This window comes from Passer domesticus, chromosome 8 (assembly GCF_036417665.1).
Source record: "Passer domesticus isolate bPasDom1 chromosome 8, bPasDom1.hap1, whole genome shotgun sequence".
Taxonomy (NCBI): domain Eukaryota; kingdom Metazoa; phylum Chordata; class Aves; order Passeriformes; family Passeridae; genus Passer; species Passer domesticus.
Window position 1 is genome coordinate 5612610 of NC_087481.1, and position 26528 is coordinate 5639137.

At 51.7% G+C, this 26528-nt stretch overlaps 1 protein-coding gene across 1 annotated transcript in view; it reads right to left on the bottom strand.

The window, feature by feature from the left end:
- Positions 1 to 26528, bottom strand: part of LOC135306179 (zinc finger protein 850-like) — a gene marked incomplete at its 5' end in the record, with an annotated part of 412436 nt that overhangs the window by 380567 nt on the left and 5341 nt on the right. The window contains 1 exon segment of the mRNA XM_064429767.1: positions 19343 to 19937. Within this exon segment, the coding sequence (XP_064285837.1) occupies positions 19343 to 19937 (595 nt within the window).

Sequence of the window (26528 nt, forward strand, 5' to 3'; positions counted from 1 at the left end):
TCCTGTCAGTCCTGCAGAGCCTCTGCAGCTCCTCCTCATTGCCCAGAACAGGGAGCCCCACAGGCAGACACAGCAGCCGAGATGTGCCCCCCTGGCCTGGGGTGCCTCTGGCAAGGGAGCAGCACCAGGCACTGCAGGAGCCTGCAGACAATTCCTGCAGCACTTCGAGGATGATCCTGCTGCCCAAGGGATGTTCCCATGGTGCCAGGTCAGGAACTGGAATGGGGAGTGGGGCCAGAGAGGAAAGGGCAAACAGGGATGGGCTGTTTGCAGGGGAGGGAACAGGGGCGGCAAAAGGAAGAAATTTGTGGCGGGAAGAGTAAAGAAAGCAGAGGTGAAGCAAAGGAAATGCTGAGGGCAGTTTGGGGGTGGCTGCCAGGCAGCCCTGGCTCTGAGCAACAGTGTCTGCAGTGGGACAAGACACTCCCAGCTCATAGGATCAAACTTTCTGGCTGACTGCAGAGGCCAGGACAAAGCTGAGTGGTTTCCCTGCTGTCCCCCAGCCCTTGCTGGCCCCAGGGGCTGATGGCATTTGTGCTCCCTCAGGTTCATGTCCCCACAGCAACAGCATGGGGGTGCTCCTGCCTGCTCTGTGCAATGCAAACAGGGGCTCCTGAGCCAGTGCTGCCGTGGCTGTGCCTGCAAAGATGCGGCACCTGTGTGAGCTGGGGGAGAGGCCAGGGCTGCAGAGGGGGGATATTGTTGGCAGCTCCATGAGGATGCTCTGGGACGCTGCCCTGGGCTGTGCAGCGCACTGGGGATGGATCAGCCCCTGCTCTGCTGCTCCTTCCCATCTCCCCCAGGGCCCTTGCAGAGCCCCAGCCATGCTGTTTGCCCCCAGCCTGCCCACGGCCAGCCTGGGTCTGCTCACCCTGGGGCTTTTCTGTGCTGAGCATTGGCCTGGCCGTGTTCTTGAGAGAGCCTGGGCAAGGAGCCTGGAGCCCCCAGGGCCTGGCCTGAGGCGTCAGCGCTGCCCCAGCAGTGCCCATGGCCTGTCCCTGCTGCAGCCCCGGCACTGCCACCCCCAGGACTGTGCCCGGCCCCGAGAGCACTCAGGCCCTGCAGCAACACCAGGGCCACCAGGGCAGCGGAGCAGGGCCACGGCAGCAGCACTGGCAACACCAAGTGCTGCTGCTGCTGCTGGGCACACCTGCTGGGCCAGCACTGATCTGCCCCCAGCTCTGCAGACAGACATTGCTGCTGCAGCTCCAGAGAAGGCAACAAAAGGGCATCTCTGCAGAAAACTCTGCTGGGTGATCAATTAGTTTGTTTAAAGTCATTGAGAGAACAATTCCTTGTTGACACAATCTGGGGCTGCTCTAAATGAGGAGAGAAACAAAATGAGAAATGGCATGAAAAAGTACATTTCTTTGTGGTCAGTATTAATAAAAGTAATACAAAAGAACAAACCCACAACAAAACTAACAGGAATTATCAAAGATTATTTTTATTAGGAGTGGTTTGCAGAAATTCTCCAGCAGTTTCATGTTCCTGAAAGCATCCATTCATCAGTCTCCACACTGCAGCCTTCAGCTCCTGGTTCCTCAGGCTGTAGATGAGGGGGTTCAGGGCTGGAGGCACCACTGAGTACAGAACTGACAGGGCCAGATCCAGGGATGGGGAGGAGATGGAGGGGGGCTTCAGGTAGGCAAATATGCCAGTGCTGAGGAACACAGAGACCACAGCCAGGTGTGGGAGGCAGGTGGAAAAGGCTTTGTGCCGTCCCTGCTCAGAGGCGATCCTCAGCACAGCCCTGAAGATCTGCACATAGGAGAAAACAATGAACACAAAACAACACAGTGATAAACAGGCACTACCCGCGAGAAGCAACAGACTCCTGAGGTGCGGTTTGGAGCAAGAGAGCTTGAGGATGTGTGGGATTTCACAGAAGAACTGGCCCAGGACATTGCCATGACATAGGGGCAGGGAAAATGTATTGGCTGTGAGCAGCAGAGCATTGAGAAAGGCACTGGCCCAGGCCGCTGCTGCCATGTGGGCACAAGCTCTGCTGCCCAGGAGGGTCCCGTAGTGCAGGGGTTTGCAGATGGACACGTAGCGGTCGTAGCACATGATGGTCAGCATATAAAATTCTGATCCAATGAAAAACAGAAAGAAAAAGACCTGTGTGGCACATCCTGTGTAGGAGATGGTCGTGGTGTGCCAGAGGGAATTGTGCATGGCTTTGGGGACAGTGGTGCAGATGGAGCCCAGGTCGCTGAGGGCCAGGTTGAGCATGAAGAAGAACATGGGTGTGTGCAGGTGCTGGCCGCAGGCTACGGCGCTGATGATGAGGCCGTTGCCCAGGAGGGCAGCCAGGGAGATGCCCAGCAAGAGGCAGAAGTGCAGGAGCTGCAGCTGCCGCGTGTCTGCCAATGCCAGCAGGAGGAAGTGGCTGATGGAGCTGCTGTTGGACATTTGTGCTGTCTTGGCATGGGGATCTGTAAAAAAAGTAATCATGAAATAGTTAGGTTTTGGAGAGGGCTTTAAATATCCCAGTACAGCTTGGGGGACACTTTCCCCTCACTGCCTGAACAGGGCTCTGCTGCCTGGAGCTGTCCCTGCCAGCAGCTGCTTCCCTGTGCCCAGGGCTGGGTCCTGCCAGTGCTGCCAGAGCCCAGCCCAGCCCTGGGGGCTCAGCTCTGCCCTGCAGACCCCTCCCAGCTCTGGCACTGCCCAGGGGCAGCTCTGGCTCTGCAGGCACTGATGGCAATGTCAGAGGAACCCTGAGGATGGTGGAAAAGCAACACTGATGTTGGCTGTGAGGTGCCCTGTGCTGATTCCTGTCACTGAATGTTTTAGTAAAATCTGGGGAAAAAAAAATTATTTTTTCCCAAACTTAACTGAGAGATTAATATCTATGGGAAATTTCCTATCCAGACAACCCCGACCACTAGATTAAAAAAGCAGGATTTTTTGTTCTATGCAACCCCTTCCTTGCTGTGCTCCCTTTATCATCTAACTGGAAATGCTCTGGAGTTAAATCTTATGCTGGGAGCAGTCCTGAACCATGCCATATCATCACCATACATGGAGAACTATTCCAAGCCTTACCAGCTGTCTCCTTCCACCCAGATCTTGTCCCCCAGTGCTGGGAGCAGCTCCCCGGGCTGGCTGGGAGCTGTCCCTGGCAGGCAGCAGAGTCCCTGCCCCAGCACAGCGCCCTGGGCTGCAGGAGCCTGCTCTGCAGGACAGCCCTGGGCACCCCTGGCTGCTCTGCACAAGAGAGAATCTGAGAATGTACTCACAGGGTCTGTAGGCATTGGGATGTTCCAGCTTTAGGAGATCACTCCAGGAGCTGCAGCTGCATTGTCCTGCAGCCAGAGGTTCCTGTGCCAAGGGCTGGCAGGGATTCTGCCTCAGGCACTTCTCAGCACCTTCCCAGCCCTGAGGGATTGAAGCTCTCTGTGCCTCTGGGCTGTGCCCGGGCTGGCTGCAGGCAGTGCCCCAGCCCTGCTGGGCTGGCAGAAGAGCTGCTCATCAAGAGAAATGTGCTTTTGAAGCTCTTCTTGCTTACCAGGAGCTGCCTCTGTGCCAGGAGCCCAGCCCAGCTCAGCAGCACAGACACAGCAGCAGGACTTTAATGACCCTCTGGGGCTTTGTGATCAGGCCCTGAACATCAGTCCCTCAGAGGCAGCTGAAGAAACCTCTCCAGAACTCCAAGTCAGAATCCAACTCCAAAGTTTCTTGGACTTTTAATGGGTCCCACTGAGGGACACGACAGAGAAAGTGTCCCCAGGCCCCAGGCAGAGCAGAGAACTGGAGGCAGTGATGCCAGGTGGGGACAAAGAGAAGCCAAGTCTTGGTGGCCTGGGGCACAGCAGCAGGGTCTGTGCCAGCAAGGGCTGGGAGGAGACACCTTGTCCTGAGGCCCTGGGGCCTCCTGGCACAGCCCCAGCCAGGCTGGGCACTGTCAGCCCCTTGTCCTGCCCTCAGCATCCCCCCCTAGCCCACATCCCAGTGGCCTCAGGGATCTGCTGGAAGGAGTCCCTGGGGAGCCTTGCTCAGCAATGGCCCTGGGGGCTCCTGAATGCTCCCAGCAACTGCAGGGTTTTCAAAGGACTTCGGGTTTGGCTTTTGCCTTGGAGTCTCTGAGAGGTTTGTGCAATCATGGCCTCCAATTATCTGCTGTAATTAGTCCCTGGAGAGGCTTTGTCAGTAACAACATTCAGTGCGGCTCATTAATGCTTCAGGATACTTCAGTTATTTTAAGGTCCTTGGGGTTTCCCTTTTGATACAGACTCTGTGAGAAGTTTTTGCAGTCATGGCCCTAATTATCTGCTTTAATGAGTCCCTTGAGAGCTCTGTACTGACATTCATTGCGGCTCATTAGTGGTTTGAAATGCTCAAGCTTTTTAAGGTATTTTGGATTTTCTGTTCCACACTGAGTCTCTGAGAAGCTTTTTGTGCCATCCTGGCCTCCAGTTCTCTCCTCCATGGAGTCCATGAAGAGCCTGTGTTGGGGATGGACCTCAGTGGGACCCATTCATGCTTTTAGACACTTAGTGTGTTTCCTCTGACTTTGACTCCTGGAAAGGTTTGTGCACTCTCCTCTCAGACCCTGAGGTTCCAGGGCTCATCTCCTAATTCATCATGGGGCTCATTACAATCAGGCAAGTTCTGACAAACCATGGCTCTGACTTGATTTCCCTTTGTTCCCATGCAGTTCATCGGGAATGTTTCTGTAGTGTTTTTTCTCTCCAATTTGAGATTTCTTGGCCAATGCATCAATTAGCACGGTGGGTTCAGTGTTGGCTAATTACCAGTGCACTCATAGAATATTCTTACTCATTTTGTGCTGTGAGACAGGATTAGGAGAAAGGCAAAGTAGGCTCAAAACTTTAAAAGGGTATAAAGGAAAGTTAATTAATACTAACTAAAAGGAAGTGTAATAAGAGTCAGAACAAAACTTTCAGAACACTTTTCTTTCCCTACAACCTTTTCTTTCTTACTGACAATGTAAAGAGACAAAACCTAATATTTTCAGTTTACCTCTTCTAGAGTAGTCTTCCTTCAGTTCCTGTAGGGAGGGGAGTCTCTCTTTCTTGCTATGAAGACTTCTCCATAAGAAAAGAGTTCTCTTGTGGCTCTCAATTTCCATTAATAGCAGCCACCTGGAAAATCTGCAATCATGAAGTCCCTCCCATTTTTTGATAGCTTTTCCCACAGTTGTGTTTATGGGCTATGTCCATTTATGGGGTATTAGTTTAAAGATGAGCTGTTAAAGAGCAAATGTTCTCTTCATCTATTTCTGAAATCATCTTCATCTCTGAGAACAGTGGTTTTCTTCTTCTCCCTATGAGGGCACAGGGTCTCATCACTCTGCTCTGTGTGTTCAAACTTCACATGGGATCACAGGGACGTCAACATTTGCTTACTTTACCATGGAGGTGTTTCCCAAACAAGTCATCTTCCCATCCTTTTCAATGTGTTATAGGGAAAAAGAGAGTCTGATGTATCAATTACATCCTTCTCCATAGCTTTTCAAGAGGATTTCAGTCCCAAGATTATGGCATTTCCTCATCCCTCCCATCTGGGACTCAACTTCCCCTTCACTGACCTCGGTGTCTTTATGTTGCTCCTCTGTGTGCCTGCACTTTGTCCTTTTCTCTCCCTCGAGGGAGGATGGAAGCACTGAAAGAGTTAATATCTCTCCCGGGGCCTGCAGATGGTTCCATGACCCCGGCCAGGCTCGGTCCTTGCGGCCGGAGCTGTTTTACCATGGAGGTTTCTGCAGCGGCTGCGCTGGGGCTGTGTCAGGATGGGCCGCGCAGGGGCAGGGCCAGGATCTCAGCAGCCAGGCCAGAACACAGCAGCAGCACGGCCGGGGCCCATGTCTTCTCCTCCCCCTGCCCGGGGCTTGCGGGTGAACCCCAAGGGTGGCAGAATCTTGTCCGAGCCGGCCCGGCCCGGGGCTGCTCCTGGGGCCTGGCGGATCCTGGCTGGGCCTGGGCTGGCGGCGGGGCAGGGCTCGGCAGCGCCCAGGTGTTGGCAACCACAGCCATGGCCCGGCCCGGCCTCGGCCCTGCGGCCTCCCCTGCCCTGCCCGGCAGCCGATGGGGCCTGGGGGGCTCCCGGGGAAGGGGCCCGGCCCCACGGCAGGAGCCGCCCGGCCCGACCCGGCTGAGACGGGGGCTGGGCCAGCCTTGTTACCTCTTTGCTGGCCAGAAGGGAAAGAGACCCTCCCAGGCTTTGTCGTCTTTAACATGTGTCTTCACAGAGGCATGTAGAGTTTCCTTTGTGGTGTAACAGATTGTCAGTTCTCAAAGCTAATTACTGATTGGGTTTTTTGTCAGACATGGAGGAAACTGCTAGCAGCTTCTCTTAGAACATCACTTCCGTGAGGTAAAACCACCACAACAGCACAGAGCACAGAGCTCCTTTGTCCATATGTAGTAGTCATGTGCCCAAGGCCTCAAAATCCCTCCTTGGGAGATCTCCGGGCCCTCTCCAAGGTGTTTTCAGTTGAAAACATTCAGCTCATAATCTAAAGAAATCACCAGAGGACAGGGCCAGCCTGACCTGTCTGTCCTGGCTACTTTTGTCTGGGAGCAATCCTTGGATTTGCAGAATTTGGGACGCCAAATTCTAATTTTGGCCATGGCCCCTTGACATGAAAGCCACTTTCTTTGCACAGTAAGGAAGGAAAAGAGCCCCATTGTTTCAGGGGCAGATGAGAGGTTACCACCAGAGGCCACCAGAGGTTTTGTTCTGAGAGATATACTTGCATAGAGAAAACTTTTTAGGAAGAATACCAATTTTGGAAATGGGAATCTGAAAAGACAGACAGTTCTTTCCTATAGCAAGGAAAGCACGGAGCCCCAGTGCCCCAGGAGCTGATGAGAGGCAGCCCTTGACATCCCAACATCAGCCAGACCTGTCAGGTAGCTCCTGGGAGGCCAAGCCAGCCAGAGCTGCTCCGTGTTCCCTCAGTTCCATGGGGCCCCACTGTGTCCCAATGGTCCCTTGCTTCCATGAGGCCCTGAGGTGTCATAATGCCCCCTTGGTGACTCGAGGCCCTGAAGGGTCAGAATGGTCTCCATGGTTCCATCAGGCCCCACAGAGTCATAATGGTCTCTGGGTTCCATGAAGCCCTGGTGTGTCACCATGGCCCCTTGGTTCCATGGGCTCCAGTGGTGCCACAATGATCCCCTTGGTTTCATGAGGTCCCCACCATGTCCTAGTGAACTCCATGGGAAGTAAAGAACCAAGCCCCAGTGTTGCAGGGCCAGTCACCAGAGGCCAAGGCCAGCCAAACTTGGAGGTACTGGCAGATTTTGCCTGGGAGCAACTCTGGGATATACAGAATTTTAGAGGTTGAATCCCAATTTCAGACATGGACACCAAGAGGAGAAGGATGGCTCTTTTCCGTAGGAAGGAAAGCACAGAACACCAGTGTTTCAGGGGCAGATGAAAGGCAGGCATAAGAGGCCTAGGCCACACAGACCTCTCTTTCTTAATTGCTTTTGTCTGAAAACAATCCTCGGATATAGGGAATTTGTGTGGTGGAACCCAAATTTCAGCCATTTCTATGTAGACAAGAAGGATGGTTCATTTCCATAGGAAGGAAAGCACAGAGCCCAAGTGTAGCCATGATATTCTATGAAAAATCCTTTCCTATGATTTTTCCTGTCCTGAGAAGCTGAGAGCCTCAGGAAAGAAATGTAAACAATAACTATCTGCTGCTGTGGAGTGCCACAGGTGAATCTTCCATTGGTCCATGTGGATTGTTTTCAATTAGTGACCAATCACAGCCACCTGTGCCAAGCTGTGAGCAGTCACAGGATTTTTGTTATTGATTGCTATTCTATTCTTGTCTTTGTAGCCTTCTGATCTTCTTCTCTCTGTTCTTTTAGTATAGTTGTAATGTAGTATTTTAATATAATATTAACATAATAAATCAGCCTTCTGATGAAAATGGAGTCAAGCCTCGTGTCCTCACACAAGGGGTCTTTGTCTAAACAACAATTGGTGACCCCTGGACGTGTGAAACTGATGGTCACCCCAGGAGTGACCACGGAGTCCAGCCTGGAGCTGAAGAAACGAGACCCTGAAGATGGGCAGAGTTCACAGCCAAGGCAAACAGGAGAACCTGTTGGACTTTCCTGGAGATTGTGTCCAGAGACGGCAGAGCAGCAGAGCTGCACAACTGGATCCACAAGGACACTGTCTAAAGGTACTGTTATTTTTTCCCTTCCTGAAGATCCTGCCACTCGTAGAAGGTGGGAGGAAAGTTGGAAAAACATACCTTCGGAAGCTCAGGTTCCGTTTACTGCATCAGAGGAGAAAGTTATTGAACTCTGGCGCAAATGGGGACACGATTTGATTTTTTGCAAGGAACTGTATGATCGGTTTTTCAGATGGGCAGAATTTAATAGATTTTTTACAAATGTGGCATACTCCCTCGATATAGATCTTTGGGAGTTCATGGACGCTGCTTTTGAGTGGACAAAGGACCAGGGTGTTACACTCCCAAGAATGTATGGAGCGCACCTATGCCTCTTCTATATTTTGAAAAAAAGGGAGGCTGCGGGGGTCATCGTGGCCCGGCGCGGTCGCGCTCCATTCCCACCAGGTTCGGCACGAGAGAAGCCTCTCAAAGAAGACAAACCGCGGGTTCGCAGCCCCCCCGCATTGCCCACAGCTGAGCAAAAGTTTTTCTCCGCTCCCTTGGAGCATGAGCAGGCAGAGCTGCCTTCCCCCCCCGCTCTTTCTCTTGGGGGAGATGGGGAGCCGGCCCCGCCACCCGTGCCGAGCCTGCTGCTCCCTGCCAACCCAATTGCAGTGAAAGAGCATGCCAAGAATGGTGCTGAGCGCACGGGACCGTCTCAAGAGCCGACACCAGCGCCTGTGCTGCCCGCACCACCCACCCCAGTTGTCCCGCTGCCTTCCAGAGCTCCGACCTTCGCATCAGACCCTGTGAACAGTCTGTCCCTCCGTGGAGAGGGCACGGCCCGCCAGCTCACCGCAGGAGCAGTTCGGCTGGCTGTGTTCAAAATCAGTGTGGTTTCTGGGCCATTTCGCGTGTGGTCGGGGGCTTCTTCCTGGGGGTTGGGGTGCCTGCCTTCCCCCAAGCGCCCCAGTGGCGTGGGAGAGTTGGCTCCTGTGGTATCTGCCTCTGGTTCCCAGCCCAGTGGGGATGGGGGTGGTGCCGAGGGGCAGAAAGCAGGAGCAGTGGCGTTTGCATTGCAGGAGCAAGAGAAACAGAGCAAAGCAAGCATTGCTCGCTTGCTCTGGGGACAAGAAACCCTCAGATCTGGGATGACAATTCCTGAGAAAGCTTCTCTTCCCGAGCTGCCGGTGTGCACCGGTGCTGCTGGGGGGAGGAAGCATTGGGTCATTTCTGCTCTGAAGACACTGGCAGCATGGTCCTGCCAGGTTCTGAGCACACAGAGCCTGCCTCACGGGCTGGTTCTGGGCCGTTTGGCTCATTTCCCTGGGCCGGGGCCTCCGCCCCGTCCAGTGCTGGGTTTGGGGACTTTGCTTTCCCCACAGGGACCTGGGCCACCATTCTGTGAGCTGGGTCTGGGTTCTCTGGTCCGCCCACCAGGACCAGGGCCACCTAAAGGTTCTAGAGACCCTCTGCTGCTGCTGTTCTTCTTCTTTTGGAAAAAAAAAAAATTTATAAAGAAAAGTGGAAAGAGCTAGCAGCTCAAAAGCATTGAAAAGCCAAAAATTAGCCTCAGCCCAAGTGGTTCAGTAAAGGGCTGTGGCCAGGGCATTCCAGAATTTTTTCTCTGAATTGTTTCATGACTGTCAATGAATTGTTTGATAATTCTTGTTTTCTTTAGCAGTTCTTTGTTTCAGAATTCTGCAAGCCTGTTTCAGGACCAAAGGGGATTTCCAGAGATGTCAAAGAAGAGCATCTTCAGTCCATGCACTCTGTCCTGAAATTCAGCTGTTTGGACTTGAAACAATGAACTTTCTTTGTATGAGTTTTTGCATTTTCTTATTTTTTAAGATTGTTTTAGTGATATGATAGAATTTGATGTTTTACAGGTGAAGAATTTCCCTGACCATTCCACATCAGCAGATGATTGAGATTTTGATTGGCAACAGATGAACCTCAAGAGGTGTTGTTCTCTCTTCTGCAAAGTCCTAGTAGAAGAGATTGCAAACATTTCTTTTTCTATTTAATTTAATAATTTAAAAGCGTGAGAGGTTGCCATGATAATTTTAGTGAAAATGCCTCTGCTAGGATTTTTCCTGTCCTGAGGGGCTGAGGGCCTCAGGAAAGAAATGTAAACAATAACTATCTGCTGCTGTGGAATGCCACAGGTGCATCTTCCATTGGTCCACGTGGATTGTTTTCAATCAGTGACCAATCACAGCCACCTGTGCCAAGGCTGTGAGCAGGCACAGGTTTTTGTCATTCATTCCTATTCTATTCTTGTCTTTGTAGCCTTCTGATCTTCCTCTCTCTCTTCTTTTAGTATAGTTGTAATGTAGTATTTTAATATAATATATAACATAATAAATCAGCCCTCTGATGAAAATGGAGTCAAGCCTCGTGTCCTCGCACCAGGGATCTCAGTTTAAACAAGAATACGGATCTTCCCCTCTCTCTTTGCCATGAACATCATTCACTCTAATATTTCATGACCCCCTCCTTTACGTGTTTCCAGCTCTCCTTTTGAAATGGCCATGTCTAAGGACATCTCTTCATTTAGAGCAGCTGGATCCTTGTCCTTCGCATTGCTCCCAGAAGTCTTCCTCCAGATGCTCTCTGCTCATTCCAATGTGTCATCCTTGATTGGCTTCATGATTTGAGCATTAGGGAATTGCCCAATCTTTCAGAAGTTTAAATACCTCCTTATCCAGCATCTTAGTTGTAGTTTTATCTTTTCCATCACCTCTTTTTATGTTTTTGTCTAAAATCCTTCCTGTAGGGCAATCCATTGTGGATGGTGGACATGTCAGAGGTTGCTGGGATGTCACAAGAAACTGAATGAAGGCTTTTGATATTTATTAAATTTATCATGTTCACAATTTTTGTTTTCCATGGACAGAAACCTTCCTGTGCCTCTAGTCTCACCAGTTCCTGACCTCCAAAGGACACAAATCTGATGAGTTGTGGTTCCCACTCCAGGGGCTGCACTTGGACCTCCCTCCATAGCCAGAGCAGAGCTCCCTTAGTGCCACAGTGCCTGGCAAAGGAGGGATGAAGGAAGCAGGACAGGCTGTGGGGATAAGGGGCAAGGTAGAGCCAGGGGGAAGAATGACTTTTGCATTTGATGGAGCTGTGCCTTCCCTTGGCTTTGTTGGCTGACAATCAATGAACATCCCTCTGTGTCTCGGGCAGCTCCTTCTCCAAGGAAAGCAGATGGGAGCTGGAGCCAGGGAGCTGAAAGCTGCAGGTGCAGCCTGGGCTGGAGGGAGCTGAGATTTGCACAAGGCTGCTCTGAGTGCCAGGGCTTGGATGGAGGAAATGGTGGGGTGGGGGTAGGGACAGAGTCTGATTGATTGTCAGCCATGAAGGGTCTTGATTTTCAAATCTATTCAAACTGCATGAGGAGGTACTTGGATTCAGTGCCAATTGGAGATTGCACATATCAATGAATTAACATGGAAAAGAAACCTAAACAGGTCCTAAAAATGTTTTCTCATTGTCTTTTTAAATATAATATATTCAGTTTGAATAGGCTTCTGAAATCTGTCTAATTAACCACAAATGATTTGAAAACTTAAATCAAATTGTTCCCAGAGGCTTGGCTTGTTAAGGGGTTCTCAGTGTTAATGAGCCCTGGGACACTGAATTCCTGCACTGAAAGGCTGAAGGCTGACCAAGCCTCTGGAGCACTGAAATCCATCAGCAGCCTCCAAGGTGCTGAGGATGTCAGCAGCCCCCACTGAGGCCACCCCTGCCCAGAGACAGTGGGGGAATGGGCAGACAAGGAGAGCGTCCCTGGGGCTGGGCCAGCAGAACTCAGAGGCACCAGCGGCTCCAGCTGGGCAATGGAGTGTGGAATGTGGCTGGGAAAGCCCTGCCTGGGCTGTGCCAAGCAGGACGGACAAACCCTTACTCTCATCCACTAAAAACTCTCTCAAGGAGACATTCAAAAGGAATTACAGTTGTTTGTGTACTCTGAGTTGGATGCACGGGAAAAATACCAACAAGAGATTCTCAGGAGCTGAAAACAGCAAAACAGCCTTTACTGGCAACTTTAGAAAATCAGAGAAATTTTGTCAAAATGTTTAATGCATCATTCAATCACCAAAAATCACTTCTGAAAGCAATACCTTGCCCTGTTCAACTTCACAAACTCTAAGCCTGTTCAATTTAAAGCTAGTCAGAATTTACAAGAGGAGAAAAATAGAAGAAGTATACACAGAAAGAGAGAAAGAAAAATAAGATTTATAGAAGCACAGACAGAGCTACCAACTCCTGGACTCAGCAGTTCAGATGGAAATTCCAAGAGGAGGCAGGGTCAAGATGTGTGCTTGCCTTTTGGTCAGCCTTCAGTACCCCTTGATTTTCCTGGGCCCTTCCCCCAGGTGGGACTTGGGCTCATTTGGTCACTCAGGAGCTGGGCTGGGGCTCCAGAGGTGGCTGTGGAGCATTGCCTGTGCTGTGCCAGGGACTGGCAGCCACTGCTGGGCTGGGATAGAGGCTCTGGGGGGATTGGGGTTCCAGGGTAGGGCAGTTCTGGGCTTCCAGGGCAGGGCAAGGTGGACCTGCCTCTTCCTCTCTCACACATGAAATGTTTACAGCCAACAATCTCCTCCAGTCTGTCACAATAGGCAATGTTGGAGGTGAAATCCCAATTCTGGCTGTGGGCACCTGGATGTCAAGGACAGTTATTTTCCATAAAAAGGAAAGCACAGTGCCCAAGTGTTTGGAAGGCAGGTGAGTGTCTCACTAGGCCAAGGCCAGCCAGACTTATCAGAAATGGCAGATTTTGTCTGGGAGCTATCTTTGCATGTATGGAATTTTGGAGTTGGAAAACCAGTCTTGGCCATGGGTGCCTGGAGAAGCAGGATATTTTGTTCCAACAGGAAGGAAAGCATGGAGCCTTCCCCAGGCTTTTTGGGAACAAATGAGAGCTGACCCTTGTGAAACCACTGCCAGCCAGAGTTGTCCTGGCAATATTCCTGTATAAACAATTCCTGGATATAAGGAAATCTGGAGATGAAACCCCAATTCTGGCCATGGGTACCTGGAGAAGAAGGAGAGATATTTTCCACTGGGAAGGAAAGCACAGAGCACCAGTGTTTCAGCAGCAGATGAGAAGAGATCCTCAACATGCCAAGGTCAGCTGGAGCAGTGAGGCAGCCCATGAGAGGCCAAACCAGCCAGACCTGTCCTGTGTCCCCTTGCTTTTATGGGGCCCTGCAGTGTCACAGTAACACCTTGGTTCAATGGGGTCCCATAATGTCACAATGGCCCCTTGGTTCCAGAAGGCCCCGCCGTGTCACAATGGTCCCAGGAATTCCATGAGGCCGTGCAGTGTCACAATGGTCTCTGTGGTTCCTCAGGCCCCACAATGACACGTGGCTTCTCTGTTCCATGAGCCCTGATGTGTCACAATGGACCTTTGGACCCTGGGGTTTTGCAGCATCACAATGATCTCCTCTGGCTCTACAGTGTCACAATGGACCACTGATGACACGAGGCCCCTCTGTGTCACCCTGGAGCCCTGCAGTGTCACAAAGGCCTCTTGGTTTCACCAGGCACCACAGTATCACAATGGTCCTCTTGGTTCTGTGGGAACCCCCAGGGTCACAATGGTCTCACTGGTTCCATGAGGCCTCAAAATGTCACAATGCTTTGCTTATTCCACAGGACCTCTTAGTGTCACAATGGTCTCCATGATCCCATGAGTCCCCTAAATGTCACAATGGCCCCTTGGTTCCATGAGGCTGTGAAGAGTCTTAATGGTCTCTCCATGGTTCCATGAGGCCTTGCAACATCACAATTATCTCCACAATTTTCCATGATGCCCCACAGTGTCACCATGGTCCCTTGCTTCCATGGGCCCTGTGCTGCTGCATTCCCCCCTCCCCTTCTCAGGCCGCCCTGCCAGCTCAGAAATGCTCCTTGGGCCTCAGCCTTGGCCAACAGCCCCTGGGCTCAGTTCCTCTGCAGCTCAGCACAAACACTGTCTGCTCCAGGCTCTGCTGCTGCCCAACCAGCTCCTGATTTCTGGAGGAGCAGCTCTAGGAACTGCTTTTGTTCCCTCAGTGGCACAACATCCCTGTTCTCACACTGCCAGAGAAAGCTGTTGATGCCAAGTGCAGCCAGGATGAACCATTGCTGTGGCTGCAGCCCCTCTCTTGGGGCCCTGCAAACAGCGCTGCAAAAGGAGCCCCTTGGAGCTCTCCTGGGCCAGCGACTCCCTCTGAGTGGGGCCTCTCCCAGCCGGGAACTCTCCCGTTTGCTGCACTCGGGGATCCTGAACAACGAGGGAGCCTGAGCCGATCCCCCAACTCTTCCAAGCTCAACCCTTCACCTGCTGGGGAGATGCCAAAGCATCCACAGGGAGCATTTCCTGCCCTCAGGGGAATTTCTCACAGGTGCCTTGCACTGACTCTTTGTGTCTGTGTGCACACAGGAGTGCTTGTGCTGGGGAAATGTGGCAGAAATGCTGCTCTCGGAGGGGTTGGAGTGCTTTGGCTATCTCAGTCAGTCAGGGCTCTAAGTAAGGTTACAGCATGATGTCTAAGCTAAGTTGTTATAAGAGTTGCTGCTAGGAGTTGTTCTTCTGCTAAGTTGTTATGTTTAATATAAGTCCTAAGCTCAGTTAAATATTGTTAAATGTTATTCCACTGTTAAATTGCAAGTCATAAGTTGTAAGTAAGGTTATATAATGTTAAGTGATGTTCTTTTGCTAAATAGTGAAGTTTAAGGCAGAAATTAAGGTTAAGGTATAAGTTAAGTCCTTTTAAGTTTGAGTTCTGTTAAGCTTTTCAGGTGTATTCCTTTTGTCCTTGCCCTCGCTGTCCTTGTGTGTCATACACACACACACACACACACACACACACACACACACACACAGGTGTAGGGACAATTCCCGGTTCAATTCTGGTTTGACTGCCTAGATTTTGTTTGGTTTTGTTGTTGCTTTGTTTCCTTGGTGTGCCTGGAAGTCCAGTCAGGAGCAGAGTGACTCTTGCCAAGGAACTTTGTGATGCTGTCCCTTAATATTAAATCTGGTTTTTGCTGATCCCTTGCCGGGGATTTTTTCAGCGCTCTCAAGCCATCATTCATAACAGGGTGAAGGAGCCCTGGCCCAGGCTCTGGCCCTGGGGGACACGGGGATGCTTCTGGGGGGTCCCTGTCCCCCTGTCCCACCCCCCAGGGCCCTGGCCCCTGTCCCCATGTCAGGCTCTGGGGTCGATCTCGTGGAACATCCTCTGGGGGAGGCTGTGGCGCCGGGGGCGGGGGGACCCGGGGGGACAGGGGACCCCGCTGTGCACGAGCAGCGTTGGACTGCTCTGGGGGAACTGTGAGGGGGGCTGGGGCAGAGTGACCTCCCCAGTGACCTCACACAGCCCCTCTGTGATGTCACACAGCCAAGTGTGATGTCACAGCCCATATTATGATGTCACAGATAATGTTGTGATAACACACAACTGACCCTGGGATGTCACACAGCCATTCTATGATGTCACAGGGTGGTCTCTGAGGTCACTGTCCTTCTATGATGTCACACACACGGATACCCTGTGATGGCAGAATCCATTCTATGATGTCCAGCCTATGATGTCACAGAGCCTACTCTGTGATGTCACAGCCTGCTCTGTGCTGTCACAAAGCCCCTTCATGATATCACAGGGCTAGTGCTGGGTTATCACTCTGTGATACCATAGAGCTGCACTGTGATGTCACAGAAGATTCTATGATGCCACAAACTCACCCTGTGTCATCACAGTCTGTTCTGTGATGTCGCAGCTAGCTCTGTGAGGGTACACAGCCACCCAGTGATGTCACAACCCACTCTCTTATGTCACAGAGTCACCCTGCATGATGGCAGAGTCTGCTCCATGGCCTCACATCCTACTCTGTGACATCACAGCCAGCTCTGTGATGTCACAACCCTTTCAGTGATGTCACAAAACCTAATCTGTGATGTGATACTGCCACTCTGTAGTGTCACAGCACACACTTTCACCTCACAGTCCTCTCTATGATGCCATACAGCCATGCCATGATGTCACAGCCTGCTCTGTGATGTCACACAGAATCCCCTCTATGATGGTGTATCTGCTCAATGACCTCACACAACAAACTCTGTGATGTCATAGCCCAACCTGTGACCTCACACAGCCCACTCTGTGCTGTCACACAGCCCCTTGCTGACATCACAGCTGCTCTGTGCCTCTAGGACACAGCCACAGAGGTGCCGCTGTGACACAGCCCCCTCTGGGACATCCCCCAGCCCCTGCCAGTGCTGAGCCCCTGTCAGCTCTGGCTGTGCCCTGCTGGTGTCCCTGAGCTGCCCTGGCAGTGCCCCAGCCCTGCTGGGCTGTGCACAGGAGCTGCTCCTGGCCAGAGCTGTCTCTCTGCAGCGCTGCCCTTGCCAGGAGCTGCCTCTGGGCCAGGAGCCCGGCCCAGCTCAGCAGCACAGACACAGCACAAGGACTTTAATGACCCTCTGGGGCTTTGGTGCTCTTTGTGTCTGCACAAGTTGGCTCTGTCAGGGCCTTGCAGCTGCTGCCCATCCCTGTGCCCTGTGCAGCCCAGGCTGTCCTACGGTGTCCCTGCCCTGTGCCTCTGTCCCTGCAGGCTGTCGTCATCCCCCAGCTGCCCCACCTGGCTGGCCCCTTCCTTTGCTGACAGCTCTGCCTCCTGCCTGCCTCTGCCTGCCCACACAAAGCCTTGGGCTGCTCCAGGCTCCTTCTGCACCACAGCCCTGCCCTGGGGGAGGAAATTCCTTTCTCTTCATGTCCAGTCTCGGCCCCCCCAGTGGCCCTTGTGTTGTGTTCCACTGCAGTAAGCAGCAAAACCACTCCCCCAGGCCTCAGAGTCTCAGACCTCAGGCAGGCATCAATGACCAACAGGTAAAGGAAGGCAACAGGATGGGTCTTGGTTTAGCAAAGCCCAGGATCCTTTATTGTGCCAGGTACCAAGACAAGAAACAAATCGGGAGAGGGGGTGGTGGTTTGTCATGGGTTTTATATGACAGGGTAGGGGTGGAGTTTAGGGTCAGGGTCCAATAGCAGAAGGAGCAGGGCACTGCAAAGGAGTGAATCGAGGAGGACAACCAATGGAAAAATGTGTGGTGGGGACTTTGCAGTAGAATTTGAACCAACGAGGTTACAGAAAAGGAAAAATGTTCTGTGGCCACTCCTTATTTGACCAGATGGGCTGGAGTGTCTTTTCCTGGGCTTGTAGAGGAACACCCCACAGGGTGGAGGGGCGGAATCCTCTTTAAATCATGCTCCTCACCCGATGCTGTCTGTCTGGGTAGAATGCCTGCTTCCTGGGGTGGGGGAATTCCACACCCTTGGTGCCATTATTTCTTTCTCTGGGTGTTTTATACAATGAAGAAAAACTCCAGCCTCTCTGAAACCACCCTTCAATCCCTCTCGGGCTGCTCCTGTTCTGTCCTCAGTCTCCACACCATTGAGCCCAGAGCCACCACCTTCTACCTCCTGGTTATGCGATGAGGCGTCCAAACCCCATATTGGGAGATTTCTGGTTACTTTCCAAAGTCTGTGAAAATGGAAAAAATAGTGATCATCATTATTTTGTCCCTCATCTTGCAGTAATAGAACAAGAGTCAATATCTCTCAACTGAATGAGGGTGGATTTACATTTGTTAGAAGGAGAAATATTTTACAATGATGACAGTGGCACAAAACCGCAACTGTTTTTCCAGAGAACTGCATTCCCCATCTCAGGAATTGTCCAAGAGCAGGAGCTTTGTGCAACGAGACCCATTGAAACCCCGTCAGCCCCAAGGACAGAATTCCTGTTGTGTGGGTTCTCTGATGTGCTGGGTGCCCTCACAACGCTTCTGGCCAGAATGTCTGCTGAGGGCAGCCAGGCTGCTGCAGGGGCAGTGACCTCACAGCCATCACCATGGCAGCCCTGTGCCCTGGGCCTGGCTCTCCCCTTTCCTCTGCCCCTGCCTTGTCTCTGCTGGCATGAAGAGTTTTGTCATTCATATCTTGTCCCCAAGGTGCAGGGGCCAATGGCTTCCCAGGCAGGCTCCTGGAGCAGAAGTGGCTTTTCAGAGCCCAGGCAGAAATGAGCCCTGAGGCAGCAGCTCTGCAGTGCCACCAGGCCGGGCTGCCAAGGGAGGCTTCTGGCCATGGCCTGCAAGCAGCTGCTGCTGCCAAGGTGCCTTTGGTGCCTCAGGCTCTGCCTGGCACAGCTCCCAGCACGGCACTCTGCCCTTGTGCCCGAGCCCTTCCCTGTGCTGGGGCTGGCCTGGGGCTTTTCCTGCAGCGGGACCTGCCCTGCTCCTGGCACAGGAAAGGCAGTTCCTGCTGGAGCAGGAGGCTCTGCTTGCAATGGACTCCAACAACTCCAGCAAGGCTCTGTTGACTTCAAAATTGCTTCCTAGAGCAGAATAATCGAATAATTGTTTTAGCTCTGATACTGTGGAGTAAATAACTCATTTTTAAAATTTAGTCTGTAGTGTAAACAACCTATTCTGTCTAGTCATATTCAGAATCAATCAGAGCTGTATTTACATAAATTTATCTAGTATTCCATTGTTAATTCTGTGGGACAAATTGCATTAAGATTCAATTCCACCTGTCCTATCTTTTATACCTTTGGCAAAGGACCCGCTCCAAAGGCTGTTGCCATGGCCACCAGGGCTGGGACCAGCTGGGATGCTCGCTTTCCAAGGGCCAGGGTTTAGGATTGGGATTCCCCAATTTTCTGCTCCCGCTAAAACCACGCTGCCGCTCGCTGCCCTCCCGCCTTCCATGGAAAGCACAAAAAGGAAAGATCCCAGGCTGGAATAAGAACAATTTACTGGGAACAGCAACAAGATAAAAAACAAACAGAAACAAAAATAATATTGACAACAGAAGGGATATGAAAAAATGAAAACTGCAACACTGTCTCTTCCCAGCCACAATTTCCTCCTGCCTGCAAAGGACAATCTTCTCCTCGGGGAGAGAGAGAGAGACCCTTTCCTGCCTCTGGCAATGACCTGAGGTGGGAGTGAATGTATTGACACGGCCCTGACTAGACCCTCATATTTTTGATCCCACATCATGTCATTGGCAGGGGCAGAAAAAGGCACAGGTGTCTTCCCAGCATGGATCACAGGGAACATGGATCACCATGGCTCTTCCCAACATGGGTCCTCCAATAGGAGGATGAAGCTGGAGCAGGGCACAAAGCTCTCTCTGCAGTTGGGGCATTTGCAGGGCTTGCCTTAACTGATGCTTCTGTTGGTGTCTGGTCAAGTCAGAGCTCTGGGTGAAGCTCTTCCCACACCTGGGGCAGTCATACGGCCTCTCCCCAGCGTGGATGCGCTGGTGCCTGACAAGGGTGAAGTTGTGATTGAAGCCCTTCCCACAGTCGGGGCAGCGGAAGGGCCTCTCCTCATTGTGAATCCGCTCATGCAGGCAGAGATTTGAGCTGGTCTGAAACCTCTTCTGATACGTGCAGCACTCGTAGGGCCTCTCCCCAGTGTGGATGCGCCGGTGGGTGAAGAGGTGGGAATTGCGCTTGAAGCCCTTCCGACAATCAGGGCAGCAGAAGGGACTCTTCTCTGAGTGAATCTGCTGGTGCAGGAGGAGAGCTGAGCTGATCCGAAACCTCTTCTGGCACTGAGGACACTCACAGGGCCTCTCCCCAGTGTGGATGCGCTGGTGCCTGACAAGTATGGATCTGTAGCTGAACCCCTTCCCACACTCCCCACACTTGTAGAGCCATTCCCCAGTGTGGATCCTCTGGTGGCAGATCAGGGTGCTGCTCTGCCTGAAGCTCTTCCCACACTCCAAGCACTTGTAGGGCTTCTCCCCATCATGAAGCTGCTCATGGGCCACCAGCTCTGAGCTCTGGCTAAAGCTCTCTCCACCTTCCTGGCCCAGGGTGGGTCTTTCCTTTTCATAGTAGCCTGGGCTGGGTTTGGAGCCCCTCATCCTATGGGATCTCTGTGTCTTTTCTTCCCCATTGGATTCCTGTGCCATGGAGCCACTCAAAACGACCTCTTCCATGAGGTTCTGCCGTGGGAATTTGTCATCCCTGGTCTCCATCCTCATCTCCTTGACTGGGGGAGGAAGGAGAAGGAGAGGATGGGATTTGCCTCTGTGCCACAGGGAAAGGGAAGGAGATCCTTCCAGGGCTTCCCCAGCAGGATGCTGTTGGCTGCAGGGTTGTCCTGCAGCCGGGGGCCATGCTGGGCTGGGAGATGGAGCAGGAGAGAGGGGGAAAGGGGCACTGACTAGCTCCTCACCTGCCTGCGTGTCCTGAGGAATCTTCATCTTCCGCTCAGCCTTCTCCTCCATCTGGTGAAGATGTGGGGATAGGAAATTCTGTTTTGGGAGGAAAACAAGAGATGAGTGCATTGAGTTTTGCACTGGTTTCCGGGCAAACCAGGTGGAGAGTCTAAGCCAGAATTACAATTTAATAAGAAAATTAAGATCAAGGCAATGATACAGAAACACTGCCTTACACTGTCAGAGTCTGGATATAACCCGACACCCTGGTGGTCAGGGTGGTGACAGCAGTCCCATTAAATGGTGACTGCAGTCTTGTTGCAGTGATGAACGTGATTCTGTCAAAGCAGTGATCTGGAGAAGGGTCTGGTCTTCCTCTGAAGGTCCAGTGGTGGTGATGGAGCTCTTGTCCTCTGGGAATCCAGTAGGCAAGGTGATACTGGTGTTGCAAGGCTCAGCTTATATCCAGGTAGGAATGCTTGGCTCCTCCCCCTGGACAGAGCATCCCACAATGGGATGATGTCATTTTACCAGTCCTGCAGGGACACTCAATGGCCCATTCACAGAAGAGAGCCCCTGGAGGGCGTTATCAGGGCTGAGTCATGGAAGGGATAAAGAACACTGCCCCGTCACACTTGCCCTGCCCCAGGGGAGGTCTCTGTCCCTGTCACTCCCTTGTTGTCCCCGCTTTTCTCTTTCTTTCCATGTCTCTCTCTACCTCACACTTCCTGTTCAATACAATCCACTTTGGATTTGGTCTTGGTAGCACCTTAATTGGGGCAGAGGCATTTCTCTAACAATTTTATTAACCAGATTGCAACATTATTTTGGCACAGTGAGTTCAGGCACTGTTCTTTGCCCCCAAGTGCCTTTGATAACAGCATGGTTCCCTTCTCTGAAGAGGTTGTGGTTCTCTCTGGAGGAACTCTTGGAAACTTGGATGCAGCTTCATCTGAGCAACTTATGGGAGAACTGGTGAGGAAAAAGGCTGTAGGTGGCTGGGTGGCCAGTGGAAAAAAATGTTTTGTTCTCCTTCCTTGAAAACTTTGTTAAAAACACTGGAGGAAAGGGAGCAAATGATACCAGTGAGACTGACAAGGTTCACTCACCCCACGGTGAGGAACACAAGACTGCTAAAAGTCCCACAAGAAGCCCAGCTCAAGTAGCTAAATTCCTGAATAAATGCCAAATTCACAGGCTTAGGAGCTTTGCCACATATGAGAATCATTATTCTCTTCGTCCCTGTCCCCCTTGTGACAGCCCTACAGTGCTTTCTCTTCCTTTTAATCTGTATTGGGCCAAATTTCCACTTTTCTTTTTTGGGAAACTGCCAGCAGCTGAGCTGGAGCTGTACAGGAACTGATGAAACTTGGAATTGCCACAGAATTCCTTCTATTGTTGGTTTATTAATCTTTGGGATTTATTTGTTTTTTCCTCTCATGTGACTTGTGAGAAAATCAAATCTTCATCCAAGTGATTTATGCAGCGTTAAATTTAATTGATGCCAAGTTTATTTTGTCCAGTGCCCAGGGGATGCTGAAGGGGTCTCTGCGCCTCTCGCCCTCGGCCATGCTTGGGAGGGGCATGGGAGGGTTGTCCCTGTCCCTGTCACCCCAGGCCATTCCCCAGTGGGTCTCCATTATTCTCACCCCAGGAAGTGGGGTGCTCACCCCCATGCCAAGGGGGTGCTTGGGGCAGTCTCTGTCCCTCTCAGCCCAGGGGATGCTCAGGCGTTTCTGTCCCCTTGCCCTGGTGGTTGCTCTGGTGTCTCTCCATCCTGCTGGCCTCAGGGAATGCTTGTGCAGGGTTAGGGACCAGGGGCTCTGTGTCCCTCTCACCGCTGAGGGTGCTTAAGGCTGGGGGGGTGCTCTGACCTTCTCATCCCTGGGGAGGCCGGGGATCCTCAGCAGCCATGACAGGAGGCACCACCAGAGACCCAGAGGGATGAGACTGGAAATGGGACACTCCTGGTGCCTTTTTTTTTTTTATTCACTTCCTCTTTTTGAAGGTTTTTATGGACACCAGGCGACTTCTAGAGATGGACTTGAGCAGAGGACCTTCAGACTCACTGTGCTCATCCCTTGTTTTTCCCCAAAGCAGGATTTCCCATTACCAAACCTTGGCCCAGTGGAGGAGAAGGCTGCAGGGAAGAGAAAGATGCCCCGAGACACTCAGGCAGGTGAGGAGGAAGTCAGTGCCCCTTTCCCCCTCTCTCCTGCTCCATCTCCCAGCCCAGCATGGCCCCTGGCTGCAGGACAACCCCTCTGCCTTGGCCGTCCTGCTGGGTATGCACTGGGGGATCTCCTTCCCCTTCCCTCTGACACGGAGGCACATTCACAGGCTCTGGGGCAGGAGGAGGTACCATGGGTGGTTTGGGGTGCGTGGCTCGGCTGCTCCCGGCGCGGTTCCCCCGAGCCCCTGGTGCGGCTCCACCAGGCCCCCCCACCACGGCACTGGCTGGAGGTTCTTTAACAGAAATGCTGGTAAATTGACCATCTGGAATGACACTAAATACAATTTCAAGAAGGTGCTGGTTTGCTGGGCAGATTGCCGAATTCCACATTGTTGTTTCTTTTAGTAAAACTGCACTTTAAAAGGTCTTAGTAAATTTATGCTTGCATAAAATTTGTGGCTACCATGGGCTTCTCTAAAAACTAAATTACATGAAATCATGACACACTCATTACATCCTTTTAATCCCTCCAGTAAATGCATCATGCTGTTATTTCAATCCCAGATTGTTCAACTTTTTCAGTGCCTTATTTCCATTAAGAGCATCAGAATAAGTTAAATTTTGTTGTATGTATAACTTCTAATGATATTAATTTTTGATTCTGTGATGTTTAATTTAATGTAAATTCAGGGTTGATAAGATTAAGCAAAGTTGAACTTCATTATTGTTAGGTTTGAGCCATGTTAAGTTACATTCTATTAATTTGAAATCCTGTTGTTCTGGATTGAAAGACAATGCGTGTATTGTATTTGCCATCTGTCAGAGGTAGGGCAGTTATCTTCTGCTAATTGGGCAGTTTTCTTTATCTCTTCAACAAATCAATCCTCCCTCCAGGGAGATATCTTTTGTTAATGGGCCATTGAGTGTCACTGCAGGACTGATAAAAATTACATCGTCCCACTGTGAGGTGCTCTGCCCAGAGGGAGGAGCCACGCATCCCAGACATGGTGAGGCTGGGGATGAGGAGCAACTTGTCCAAACAGGGTCAGCCCTCAAGGGGCTCATTCTTCTACATGCTCAGACCTCCCAAAAAGACATTAAGAGCTGGGCTGGGGGCTCCAGAGGTGGCTGTGGAGCATTGCCTGTGCTGTGCCAGGGACTGGCAGCCACTGCTGGGCTGGGATAGAGGCTCTGGGGGGATTGGGGTTGCAGAGCAGGGCAGTGCTGAGGTTCCAGGGCAGGGCAAGGCTGGACCTGCCCCTTCCTCTGCTTCAAATGAAATGTTTTGAGCCAGCAATCTCCTTCAGTCTGTCACAGTAGGGAATTGTTGGACGTGAAATCCTGACTCTGGCCATGGGCACCTGGACAAGAAGGACAGTTCTTTTCCATAGGAAGGAAAGCACAGAGCCCCAGTGTTTAGAAGGCAGGTGAGAGCCTCACTAGTCCAAGGCCATCCAGCCTTATCAGGAATGGCAGATTTTGTCTGGGAGCAGTCTTTGAATTTTAGGAATTTTGCAGGTGGAAGCCTCTCAGCCATTGGGGCTGGGGAAGCAGGAGAGTTCTTTCCCATCGGAAGAAGAGCACAGATCCTTCCCCAGTGTTTTGGGGACATATGAGAAATCACTGCCAGCAAGACTTGTCCTGGCAATATTCCAATGGGAACATTCCCTGGATATAAGGAAATTTGGAGGTGAAATCCCAATTCTGGGCATGGGTGCCTGGAGAAGAAGGACAGTTCTTTTCCATAGGAAGGAAAGCACAGAGCCCCAGTATTTGAAAAGCAGTTGAGAACAGACCCTTAACCTGCCAAGATCAGCTGTCTGGCAGCCCCTGTGAGGCCAAACCAGCCAAACCTGTTCCATGTTCCCTTGGTTCCATGAGCCCTGCAATGTCATAATGGACCTCTGGATCCTGGGGATTTGAAGTGTCACAATAGTCTCCATTAGCTCCACAGTGTGACAATGGACCTCTGATGACATGAGTCCCCTCTGTGTCACGCTGGAGCTTTGGTTCCATGCAGTTCTGCAGTGTCACAAAGGCCTCTTGGTTTCATGAGGCCCCACAGTACCACAATGGTCCTCTTGGTTCTGTGGGGACCCCCAGGATCACAGTGGTCTCACTGGTTCCATGAGGCCTCACAGCGTCACAAAGCTTTGCTTATTCCATGGGCCCTCATGGTGTCACAATGGTCTCCATGATCCCATGAGTCCCCTCACAGTGTCACAATGGCCCCCTGGTTCCATGAGGCTGTGATGAGTCTTAATGGTCTCTCCATGGTTCCATGAGGCCTTGCAACGTCACAATTATCTCCACAATTTTCCATGATGCCCCACAGTTTCACAATGGCCTCCTGATCTCACAGGGCCCCACAGTGTCACAATGGTCCCTTGGTCTCACAGGGACCCACAGTGTCACCATGGTCCCTTGGTTCCATGGGCCCTGTGCTGCTGCATTCCCCCCTCCCCTTCTCAGCCCGTCCTGCCAGCTCAGAAATGCTCTTTGGGCCTCGGCCTTGGCCAACAGCCCCTGGGCTCAGCTCCTCTGCAGCTCAGCACAAACACTGTCTGCTCCAGGCACTGCTGCTGCCCAACCAGCTCCTGGTTGCTGGAGGAGCAGCCCTGGGAACTGCTTTTGTTCCCTCAGTGGCACAACATGCCTGTTCTCACAGTGCCAAAGAAAGCTGTTGATGCCAAGTGTGGCCAGGATGAACCATTGCTGTGGCTGAAGCCCCTCTCTTGGGGCCCTACAAACAGCGCTGCAAAAGGAGCCCCTTGGAGCTCTCCTGGGCCAGCGACTCCCTCTGAGTGGAGCCTCTCCCAGCCGGGAACTCTCCCGTTTGCTGCACTCAGGGATCCCGAACAATGAGGGAGCCTGGGCCGATCCCCCCACTCCTCCAGGCTCAACCCTTCACCCTCTGGGGAGATGCCAAAGCACCCACAGGGAGCATTTCCTGCCCTCAGGGGAATTTCTCACAGGTGCCTTGCACTGACTCTTTGTGTCTGTGTGCACACAGGAGTGCCTGTGCTGGGGAAATGTGGCAGAAATGCTGCTCTCGGAGGGGTTGGAGTGCCTTGGATAGCTGAGTCAGTCAGGCCTGTAAGTCAGGTTAAGTCATGAGGTCTAAGCTAAGTTAAATGCTGCTAAGTGTTGTTCTTTTGCTAAGTTGTTAAGTTTAAGTTATAAGCTAAGTTAAATATTATTAAGTGTTATTCCTCTGTTAAATTACTAAGTCATATTTAAACTAACTTATAATGACCTATAAGCCATTGTAAGTTAGGTTAAATACTGTTATGTGCTGTTCTTTTGCTAAACTCTGATGTGTAAGGTACCAGTTAAGGTTAAGGTATAAGTTAAGTCCTGTTAACTTTGAGCTCTGTTCAGCTTTTAGGCCATACTCCTTTTATCCTTGCCCTCACTGTCCTTATGTCACGCACACACACACACACGCGCACACACACAGGGACTGTTCATGGTTCATTTCTGGTTTGACTGCCTGGATTTGATTTGGTTTTGTTGTTGCTTTGTTTCCTTGATGTGCCTGAAGTGTCCAGTCAGGAGCAAAGTCACTCTTTCCAAGGAACTTTGTGGTGCTGTCGCTTAATATTAAATCTGGTTTTTGCTGATCCCTTGCCGAGGATTTTTTCAGCGCTCTCAAGCCCTCGTTTGTAACAGGGTGAAGGAGCCCTGGCCCAGGCTCTGGCCCTGGGGGACACGGGGACACTATCGGGGGGTCCCTGTCCCCCTGTCCCACCCCCCAAGGCCCCGGCCCCCCGTCCCCGTGTCAGGCTCTGGGGTCGATCTGGTGGAACATCCTCTGGGGGAGGCTGCGGCGCCGGGGGCGGGGGGACCCGGGGGGACAGGGGACCCCGCTGTGCACGAGCAGCGTTGGACTGCTCTGGGGAACTGTGACGGGGACTGGGGCAGAGTGACCTCCCCAGTGACCTCACACAGCCTCTGGGATGTCACACAGCTTCCTGTGATGTCACACAGCCCTCTGTGATGTGAAACA